At 32.9% G+C, this 11,641-nt stretch overlaps 1 protein-coding gene across 3 annotated transcripts in view; it reads right to left on the bottom strand.

Moving 5' to 3' along the window:
- Nucleotides 1–245: 245 nt before the first annotated feature.
- The window catches only part of LOC107042756 (ecdysone receptor), a 167,553-nt gene continuing 156,157 nt past the window's right edge, over nucleotides 246–11,641 (bottom strand). For 2 of the 3 annotated variants that reach the window (XM_015263936.1, XM_015263937.1), the window contains 4 exons: nucleotides 5,911–6,284; nucleotides 4,504–4,758; nucleotides 3,101–3,476; nucleotides 246–1,679 (listed from right to left, as the gene is read on the bottom strand). In XM_015263936.1, the coding sequence (XP_015119422.1) occupies nucleotides 1,435–1,679; nucleotides 3,101–3,476; nucleotides 4,504–4,758; nucleotides 5,911–6,284 (1,250 nt within the window). In that variant the 3' untranslated portion in view covers nucleotides 246–1,434. The remainder of the gene's footprint in view (nucleotides 1,680–3,100; nucleotides 3,477–4,503; nucleotides 4,759–5,910; nucleotides 6,285–11,641) is intronic. The other variant, XM_015263938.1, reaches the window with a different exon arrangement.

Raw genomic sequence — 11,641 nt, 5'->3', positions numbered from 1 at the left:
TTTTTTTTCTTCGGTGAGCCGATGTCCGCTGCTGAAGGCACAGGGCTTTGCACTTGACTCGGTCACCTAAAGCCTAGCTGACTGACTAAAAGACCATTTTTTTAAATTTTCATCTACATCTCTAGTCTCGCTTACTCCTCTTAAATATCTAGAAGTCGTCGATCTATCATCCTCACACGTTTCACCACCCCCAAATACTTGATCTCCATCATCAAATGATGATTAATCATTCCTGAAAACTCTCATTATCCCCTATATTCTCATCAGCTTTATTACTTCGTACAAACAAACGTATATGCTGGCAATATATTATGCTATGTATCGTGATATAGACTCTATTGTATCGTAATTCGCAGTTTTATTTCAAAGTACGTGCCAGAGGCACTGCTCAACAGTGCCCAATACAAAGCACACAGATTTGTATTATTTAATAATCTTAAACCTTAAATTATTAGTTTTTCTCCATTTAATACTCCGCATTCGTATCCTCATTCTCTTCTCAATCATCTTTCATTTCTCTCTGCGCATTATTGTTTATTTTTTTATTATTGGATTTACTCTTCACGTTTATTCAATTATTTTTCCTTTATTTCGTTCTGTCGTAGATTTTTTTCCCTTCAATTTTCAGGTAATTAAGATTTTTTTTCTTTCTTTCAGTCTCACACTGATCTTCGAGCTCTCTCTGTACATTAACGATTATGTCTTACCTAGTATTTTGCTCAATTTTATGATTTATTTTTTAGTTTAGAGGGGTCCGGGTAAGTGATCATTATGTTTATCATTTTTCCTCAATTTTTTTAGTAATATATAAGTGTAGAATAGTTTCTTATATAGTCTCTGTAACTGTCTCTACGTATCACAGCCTGGGTGCCTTCACCACTGCCTTTTCTTCTTCTTTTTTATTATTATTTGTTCTTGAGGAGTGTTTCTGTGACGTTTCTGGTTTCGTTTTTGTGATTTAAGACGGGCTAATGGTCCAGAAAAATAACTATGTTGTTTAATTGCTCAGTAACAATTTTTTTATAGAATAAAATATGGAAATTTTGGTTAATAAAAGATGAAATTATGCATTTGATCGTTCATTTCACGCTTTCGTCGCATCTTTCGATAGTAAAATAAATAATTTTTCTGGATTAATATCGTAGAGTACCACGCAATGTTAAAATAATAATTTAGGAACAAAAAATAATGGTAAAAGAGCATGGAGATAACGATTTTATCACGACGATGAGGCAGTGGCACAGTGGTGCACTAGTAAAAAAAATTGACGCACACCGTTCCATTAAATTTTTATCTCTCGTTATTTCCCACTTGAATGAGTGTTTTTTTTATTTCGACAATAACAAATGTGCAGTGGGCGTCGTTATTGAAATAATATGATGCCACTGGGGCAATTACACTGCAATTAGCATGCCTGTTGAGAGTGAAAATAAACTAGGGCATGACATCCCAGATCTCGGCAAGAAATGGAGGTAGCTTCTTGTTTTTGAGCTTCAGACTGAAGCACATTTCGCTGTTTTGATTGCCGAGTGTTCGTAATTCCGTTAATACGGAGAGTAGTTTAGCGAATATGGTTCCTGATTTGTGTTTACGACGACTGTCCACGTATGCTTTGAGTGCCTCGAGGTATATCTCCTGAATTTTCTCCACCTTCCAACCTTCCAGGAGCATTGGTCGTTCTGGAAATAAGAACAGGTGGAATTTAGTTTGGAAATTGTTTTGTATTTTCAGATTTATCTAAGTATAATTGAATTCTCTAGGAAAATGTATCTCGATGTGTTCTTTTGAGGTTGACTACTGGGATGATTTTGAAAAAATGTCTTTTTGAAAAATGAATTTTTTATTTTGTAATTTTTTATTATGTCGAAATAATTCCACAATTAACAAAATCTCATAGAAAGGAATTGTTTCTGACATGATTTCATTATGAATAACAGATTGTATAAAGTCTCGAGGATTTTTTTTTGTTTCTTCACTTTTTCAGAATATCTCAGCCTAGTAAATTTAACAACAAATTTCCGAGACTTCTTTTTAAAGAAAATCAAATTCTCAAAAAATGTCTAGACCAGCAATCACCAAGATAATTATACAGTTAACAAGATTCAATTGAAAGTTATCCACAATTGTTTCCATTTCTCAATTTCTTAAGTATCTTAAAGACTAATGGATTTCGCCATGAATGACGAAATTTGATGACATCAAGGCCAAAAGACCATGACATTTTCCCTCGAAATTGATAATTACCTAGATAATTCCACGATTTACGAAAGATAATATAATGAAGAGAAGTTCCGTAATTACCCAACTGTCTCAAAGACTAGTGAATTTAAAGAAAAATGTCGAAAAACATTTTTAATAGAAAATTATTTTTTTTTATTTTATTTTTTATTTTTTCTATTTCATTGGTTTTATCGAAGTAATTCTTGATTTGAAACCCCTCCCTCTAGCCTGCCTCCCGTCCTTTCTTTCCTCTCATTGTTATCTGCGGTATCATGGCCGTCTTACTCTTAACTGTGCCCCATTCGAGTTAGGCCTGCACGGGAAACCATGTAAAACCCCAGTCGCACAGCCGGCCGATTGTGCAGTGCTCTAATATATCCATCTGTCACACTGACTAGAGGGAGACGACACTAGGCCGCTACACCGTACCTACCGCCCGCAATTTTTGTGCGAGCGAGGTGTTCCTAAGTGGTCACCCATCCAAGTACTAACCCAGCTCAACGCTGCTTAGCTTGGATGTCCGCCGGAGCAACACCTCACCCACCTAACCATTACAGTCGGTAATAGAAAATTAAAATTAAATTCTTTGCATTAATATCTCTACATATTTTCTGCCAAAAAAATTTTGATATTTGTATACATAAATCATAATGTCTATCTAGTATTATCTCAAAAACTATTGAATCTAACGGAAAATGTGGAACGTGTTATTTTACATGTGACAATATTTCCCACAAAAATGTAACGAAAAAAATTAAATTCCCATTAAAAAAAAAGCAAAAATCTACATATCATTTTGTCTCTAATTCTTCAATGTCTGTAATATGAAAAATTGGGTCCTTATTGAAAACTAAGTGATGAAACTCTGATGATTTTTTACCTGAGAAAATAACGATAGCCGTTAATAATGCATACTCAGCATTGTTGACTTTCATATTGTACATATGCCGGCAAAAACGCAGCAAATCTTCGATGGTATCACCCATTCCAGCCAAACTGTAGCTGTCTCTCGTGTACGGCTGATTATCAGCAAATAGGATACTGTCTGTCGTAGCGTCATACTTTCTTGCCATTCTCAGCATCATTACTTCACTGGAGCATGCCTTGAGCAAGGCAATTTGATCCTCCCTCAGCAATTTATCGAAACCCGATAAGTGTTTGGCAAATTCAACAATAAGCTGTACAGTCAGTATCGTTATTTCCGCCATATGCCTAAATCTAACATCACCGGGATCTTCACCTTCCGTTGGTCGATGCTGTTAAAACAAGTCCAATTATTCATATTGAGATTTTCAATACAAAAATTCCAACAATGAGATTTTGGAATCAGATTTTTTACATTCATTACCCAATTACTAATCTTGTAATCATTTCGTTAATGAACGGTTCTAGAGAAAAATGCCATATTTTTTTTGGAGAGAAATTAATTTTTATAAAATCAGCTGATAACGAGAAAATTACAAAATCAGTAGAATGAAAAAGAAAAGAATTATAAAATTTTTGCTAATTTGTCAATTAGAGAATGTAATTTTCTACAAAAAATTTCTTGAGCAATTTTCCTGCCACTCATTAACAAGATAATTCAATAATAATTTGCACCTGTAAAATTTGAAAAAAATGAAATTTTTATTATCTATTTAATCATCGCTTAAATAATTTTGCTGTAAAACAATGAAATTCTCTACAAAAATTTCTCCTAAATTGGTATTTCCAACAATTCAAACGATACGATCTCTGTAATGATTCTTTTACATTTATTAACCAATTACTAATCGTTCAATCATCTCGTTAACGAGGGGTTCTAGGGAAAAATTGTCATGATGATTTTTTTTGTGTAGAAATTGATTGTTCTAAAATCACTTGTTAACGAGAAAATTACGAAATCAATAAAATGAGAAAGAGAAAAATTAAATTTTTTTTGTTAATTTGGTCATTATCTCTGCAACGAGTTGACCTGAGGGAAAATTTCATAAGACTTTTTTTGTAGCGAATTGAATTTCCTATAAAAAAATTCAGCGGACAATTTTTCTTACCTCTCATTAACAAGATAATGAAATAATAATTGGCGTAAAAAAAAGTACAAAAACCTGGAATTTTTATTAATTATGCAATCCGTTAAAAAAATCAGTGGTAAAAAATGAAATTATACACAAAGATTTCTTCTAAAATTACTTGTTAACGAGGTAATGACAATTAAAAATGAGAGAAAGGAACAACTTTTTGCTTATAAATGTTGATCCCAAGGTTTCTCCAGCAATAACAATTAGTAATAAATAATTTTACCGTAATTCTTTCAAGATCCTCAGGACTGGGATTCTCATAGAGTCCCTGGAAATAAACGAGTCTCTGAATGAGCTCAGCCTGCTCAGGACTCACGATTGAAAGTCCATTCTTAAGTTCTATTAACGAGTCAGTACTGCCAGAATTCATTGGCAGACAATCTGCCTCCGAGGGTTCAATTTTAATCTGGTCGGCGGCCATTCCACTAATACTTCCAGGTGAGCCGTTCATCGTTGTACTGTTCGGTTTGTCCTTATCCTGGGGCAACAGGGTAAAAAAAAGAAATTATTAATGAAGTCAAAATGGTGTATTTAGTTTGGAGAAGGATCTAGGAGTACTAAATGGGTAACTATCTCTCTGATGTGGTATTTCGGGGGAAAAGACGCCGTCAAATTTTATCTTTTCCACATTTTCCCCTAAAATTTGGCTACGTTTTTTCGGATAATCCTTAATTAAAGAGATAATGTGAATTCAACAACAATAACATTAGTCTGTCACGTTTGAAAATTTCAGCTGTAACTAATTAAATACTTGATCATTCCAGTAGTGAGTGAACTCTCACCTGAAAATGCCAAAAGAACCTTTTTGCAACTTCTAAAATTATCAAAAATCAATACCTCTTGACATTTCTCTCTAAAATCACTCACTAACGAGGTGATTACAGAATTACCAATCAATTTTTCATTTTTATCTGATTAAATACTCGTTTATCACCATAAAGAGTCATTCTATGACAAAATGTAAAAAGAGCTGGTTTAGACTTACGAAATTTTCAAAAATAATATATTTTCTGACATTTCTCTCTACAATCACTCATTAACGAGATAATTACGGAATTATCAATCAAGTTTTTAGTGTTATCTTATTGAATATTTGTTTATCTCCATAACGAGTCATACTAGAAGAAAATGCCAAATGAACTATTTTCAGTTTATGAAATTCTCTACAAAAAAGTTATTTAACCAATTTCGCTCATCTAATTTATTTACATCACTTTAATTCGTTGAATTATAGAAAATGGAAATTGGAAAAAAATGATGTGCACTTAGAATATTTCATCACATGATAGTTCCATTGAAATTTCAGTTCAATTATTATATTCTCTGAAAATTAGTGAAAATTTCAGTACAAATATTCCTGAATTTTAAATTGATTCCAAATTCATCGTTATTCGGCACTGAATATTCATGATTTTATTGAAAGTTCAAATAGGTTGAGGAATTCTCATGATAATCAAAAATTTGGATTTTCATTCAATTTTCAGTAAAATTTGACATTTAATAATTTTTTCCCTGTTAAATCGCATTCAATGACATTTTCATGAATATTACTAGTGGACTGTCCATGAAATTTGAATTTTTTCCTTAACAGCGTGGAATGTGTAAAAAAAATGAATCGATATGTCCTTACCCCTACCTTCTGGGCCTTCTTCTCCTTGCGTTTGACAGCACATTGATACTCTGGTACAACGCATTCAGGCCTCATTCCCACCGACAAACACTTCTTTAACCTGCATTCCTGACACTTTCGTCTCATATACATGTCAATCTCACAATTATTTCCATATTTACACTGGTAAACTGCGTTTTTCGTTATACTCCGCCTGAAGAAACCCTTGCAGCCCTCACACGTTAGTGCATTGTAGTGATAACCAGATGCACGATCACCACACACTAGACACAACTCCTCCTGTTGTCGGGGTGTTGGTCCTTTTTTCTTTTTCGCATCACAACTGTCTGCACTATAGCCGTTCAGGGAACTTGGTGGGGATAAATCGTCCCTTCCTGCAACAATAATAAATGAAAAATTGTCTCAATACGTTTTTCTCTTTTTTCTTTTCTTTATTTTCATCTTCTTCGATGATGAAGCCTGATAAAAGTGAAAAAACTCTGGGATTTGAGGCTCATCGGGGTATTATCTGATGGAAATATCAGCGTTAAAAAATAATTGTTTGTGCATTTAAATTGTTAAATATGAAAAAATTCGCGGAATTTTTACCACGAGAACTATTAAAGCAATTGAAAAAAGTTGCAGGAACTTTTTGTATAAAATTAAATTCTCTATAAAACAAATTCGACTTTTTTCGATGAGTACAATAATAATAGTGCCTAACATATTTACAAAATAATTTGAAAACTGATGTTCATGAGAAATTGATAACTGCATTCGCGTTTAAACTATTTCGTAGCTATTTTCATAATAATTAGTTTCATCAAAAAAAAGTCAAAAAAATTTTTTGTAGAAAATGCGATTCTGCCCAAAAACATTGTTCTGCCGTTTTTTGATAAATCCAATAGTTCCTAAGATATTCACGAAATAAACTAAAAATTTGTTTTGATTCATCTCCTTTCACTTTTTTTATCTCTGCCATAAAAAAATGATTTCATCCCATGGGACGTCACATCACCGGAAATGGGTTATCACGTCCAAATAAATAAACCCTAACCGTAACATGAATGAATAATAAAATTCCTTGATTTATCTGAAAACCATTATTTCAACCTTTCCCACCTATGTAATCCATCCATTACATCTATCACAACAATTTAACTCTAGGCATCGTTGTAGTCTGCATCTGGTACCAGTAACCTACGTGGCAACATGGTCACGTGTGTCTCTATTGCTTCTTTTATCTCAGGTGGAAAACTCGTTGGGTGGAACGCGTAGAAGTCACGGTCGGTGAAAGTATGAGTCTTACGGACGCTTTGGAGCTCCCCTGGACTCTTTCGAGTGCGTTCTCAACCTTGTAGGCATGGACGTAAAAGTCACAGGCTCAACTCTACCCATATCGAAAGTTTCACAATGTTTTTATTACAAAATTTTTCAATTCTTTGAGGAAGACAAAATTGTTAATGAGACAACATCGTTGATATTTCAATCATTATTAAGTGTAGAAGAGAATATCGAAGGACTTTTTTTGTAGAGAATTAAATTTCCCATAAAAAGTTCTCCAAGCTTTCAAGAAAGATTGAATCTTACTAAACCCAGTAGTCTATCAAATTTTTTCGAATCACGATTAATCCTCTAGTTTATAAGAATTCATTGTTGATGAATCATTTTCAACTGTCGATTACAATTAATTGAGATCAATTTTTTCCATAAAACAAATTCCGATTCTGCATTTTCTAACAAAATGCACATTTGTCCTCAATCGCGTCTCACCAAACATCTCTCTACCGCTCATCCTCACCAAAATGAACTATTTCCCCATATTTATCATGCAAAATATGGCCTCTTGCCAGAAAAAACGACAAAAGAAGAAGATAAAAACTCTGAGAAAATGTAAAAATTCAACATAACGAAGTGCTTAAAATTCCGTAATTAATGTAACAATGTTGTTACATTGCAAATGAAATTATCTTAGGGAAGAAATCTCGTGCTTAGTGACCTCGGAAGAGCCGCGTGGGACCAACATGGTAGTGAAGGTTGTCCGGTCTTTTTCAACGCTGGCCAGAGCAACGACGCGTTTAACGAACGAGGTCGCTAAAGCAATGGAAAGGAAGTTTGTCGATCCCCTCCTCCTCACCAACCCCCCTTTGCCATTACCTCTTCGACAGGAGCGTGACGTGGAAATCGAGTAGTTCGAAAAGGTAAAAAAATTGATAAAAAATTGGAATTAAGAGGAATAAGCTGAGTTCAATGAGAATGGGAAAATATTGGGTTCCATTTACTGCCTTTTTTTAGTAGGAGGTGAGAAAATTGTGGAAAAATGGGAATGAAGATTTTCTGGGTTATTATTTATAGAAGTCCTTTTTTTTAAATTTTTACAGCCGGTTTCGGGGTCTGTCTGGAGGAGAATAAATGATAGGATTTTTTAATTTGAATTTTTGTTTTTGGGAAAATCTAAAAAATCAATGGATTTAAGGATATTTATCCAAAATCGCAAGTATTAAAAAAAAAAGAAGTTTTTTAACTGAGAGATGAAGTTATGCGCTTTATCTTGATAAAAATTTCAATCCACCCAGACCCACGTTTATTATTTAGAAATGGAGTAAACAAAATGTACCAAACGCATGCGCTAACATGTGCTTATATGGGGCAGAATCTTTCAAATATTTCCTCTTTTTGGCTATGCGATTCACTATAGTTTGGCAGATTACCGTCTATTTTTATTTCTATTCTTAGTCTTATAGTAGGTGAATTATAAATTTCAACATGAATCCCATAAGAGCCCGTGTAGAAAGAAAAATTTGTTTATTTATTTCTGGCGAGACTGCTGCGATTAATTTTTTTTAACATCTAAGAAGTTAGTTCCATATGTTCTGCTATCAGCCAAGAAAATTATAGAATTTTCCTTGAACATGAAAAAATAAGATTTGCTGAAAATAGCAAAACATCCTTAAAGGGAAAAGGAATGAGAAAGATTTGTTGATAATTTTCAAGAAATAGTGTAGATATAATTTTTTAAATCCAACTATTATTCATTGTTGAATGAATTCAGTAATTAATCATTTTAGACATCATAAAACTTTCCTTTTTACTCCGTAAGTTCACTTTAAAAAATCCTCCGTCATTTTTCCATAAATACACTTTCCAAAATATTCACAGAATAATTGATGTTTGTAAACATCAAAAATACAGAAGAACAACACCCGTTCTTGGCGATTTTTTTTTACAATTTTTTTTGTCTTTTTTGTCGAACATCAACTACTCATTTGAACAAAAATAAAGAGATTCTATCTCATTTCTAGCGGAAGAATTTCACTGAATCCTCTGGTTAGATTGACATGAATACTTCCCGTTGACTCCAAGAATAAAGCTAATATTGAACATCATCATTTATAGCATTATTAAATCGCTGATAAAATCAACTGAGTTTGTAATTTCAGAAACCAAAGTGGTTTCAGTTTGGAAAGGCGATAAGGTGGGAAAATAGAAATTAAGGGGAAATAGTTCAAGTTCAGAGTGAATGGGGATATGTTGTAAATGTACATCCTGGGTAGGCTTCCTTTACTGTTTTTTAAGGTGAGAAAAGTTCGTGGGGAACGGGTGGATCGTTTAATCGGTCGAGAGATTGGGGATTAAATTTTCCGTAAGTGAAAGGTGTTTAAAATTTCTGACTGAATTTTGTTATGAAATTGTAGGGATTTTTCAGATTAGTAAAATGGATTTTCATTTCATTCTCGAATTACAGGGAAATTATCGCATGATTGGATGCACAAAACCGAATGTAAACAAATTTCAAGCAATAAAAAATAAATAAAACAAAGCGTGAAAAAAATCGACAAAGTTTTTCCAGTAAATTAATTAGAAATTCAATATAAAATAAGCAGGGGTTCGAGCCTTTTTGGTAGAACCCATCCGACCGTCTCTTTTTGTGCTATAACTCTTTTTCTTTTGCTTTCGAATGGAAGCTTTGTAATCGTTCATTTTTATGATGCCAATTATTTCACAAAATTTCAGATTTTTAGCTTCGACTTCACTCCTTTTTTCGTGAAGATTTATAAGAAAATTCAGAAAAATCCACACACATTTTCTAAAAACATCATATCTTGATATTTCACGACATTATACATCATTTCCAAGCAAAATTAGAAGATCGTAAAAATGGATGATTACAAAGCTTCCATTCGGAAGCAAAATTAGTAGTTCAGAACAAATTGAAGAAAATGAGGATAAATTTTCAAATAAAATTCTACACTGTTAGAAATTTCGTGAAATTTCAATCGCAGCTGCATCTGAATTTTCAATATTGTGAGTTTGAATTTAATTTCAAATGAAAATATTCATAAAATTTTTCATTCATCTTGAAAATTCAAGAAAATTGAATTTTTCATATTGAGCGATCATTGAGGTTCCAATGAATAATTGTATTTTCCAACTCATGTTAAAAATTGAACATCAAATGCAACTGAATTTTTAATAGATTGAGAATTCAGAAAAGTTTTTGCCTGAACTTTCCCAATTTTCCACATTTTTTAGTGCCGCATGGATCTGGAAATCGAGAATTACTTGAATATTCAAGAAATAAACTGATTCGTCAGTGAAGAAATGTATAGAAATTTCATGTAATTTTGTCATTGTTAAAAATTTCAAGCCTTTTCACTTGAAATTTCAAGAGGAATTTTCGAACAGTGTAAACAACAATTCTTCTTGACATTTTTAATGCACATAGGCCCGGTTTCAACTAATCCCAGTTAAGAAAATCCTCAGTTCCTCGTATCGAAATAAATAAAAATACTCTGCCGACCAATTTCATCGAAAATTCATCGAAGGTATTTCACCAAAAAACGTGATGTATCATTGGTATCATCACCATTTGCCACTAATGATGGAGGATTTGGTCGATATTCACAACCGCATGGCTAAATAGAAGCACTCTACGGCGAATTTATAAAATGGTCTAACTGTGAATAAATTTACTCCATACATAAATTTAAGAGAGCTTGGTGCAACCGGTGCTTAAATATGCTTAAAAAATAAACAATAATTATGCATTAAAGATGCACCTGAGAAAACCTAAATAACAGCCTTGACCCCCCAAAAATTTCCAAATAAACTGAAACTGAATCTCCTTTCATATTCGTCTAAAGTCGCTTTCGACGGAATTGTTGATATACCCTATTATGCAATCGTAGGCATTTCTCAGATTAGTAGAATGTATTTTAATTGTATACTCGAATTAAAATCAATTTTTACTACAACAAATTAATTTCTCTTTCATAAAAAAAATGAAACAATAAAAAAATGAGGTGTTAAAAAAAACCAAATGAAATCAGAACAAATGGTCAAGTAAAATGCTAAAAACAAATACTCCATTACATTTTTAATGCATTTAAAAATGCCTAAAAAATCGAAAATAATTATGCATTGAAGATGGCTCTGAAGAAATCGAGATATGCGGCAGCGTATCGGCCAAGAAAAGTTTTGACTTCGATTGTACAAAACATCAGGCCGATCGCTGGCGTGTATCTATACACGAAGCAACTACCCCCTCCACTACCTCCGAATCATATCCATTAAATAAAATACAAACGTGACGAGCTACATGAAAAATACTCTTAGTTACATTATATAAATTGGCCACAAGCTTCTCATTGATGTAACTATTTTTTTGTTCGAAGCAATATTTAAAAAAATACGCGCATAGCAACGGGTTCATATGCACATTCTCGCATTTCACATCAACTCCTGTCATTTT

The sequence above is a fragment of the Diachasma alloeum genome, unplaced genomic scaffold, assembly GCF_001412515.2.
Source record: "Diachasma alloeum isolate Michigan unplaced genomic scaffold, Dall2.0 Dall_scaffold_00515, whole genome shotgun sequence".
In the NCBI taxonomy this organism is placed as follows: domain Eukaryota; kingdom Metazoa; phylum Arthropoda; class Insecta; order Hymenoptera; family Braconidae; genus Diachasma; species Diachasma alloeum.
The sequence above is the reverse complement of the archived record's forward strand: the minus strand, read 5'-3'. Positions and strand labels throughout refer to the sequence as shown.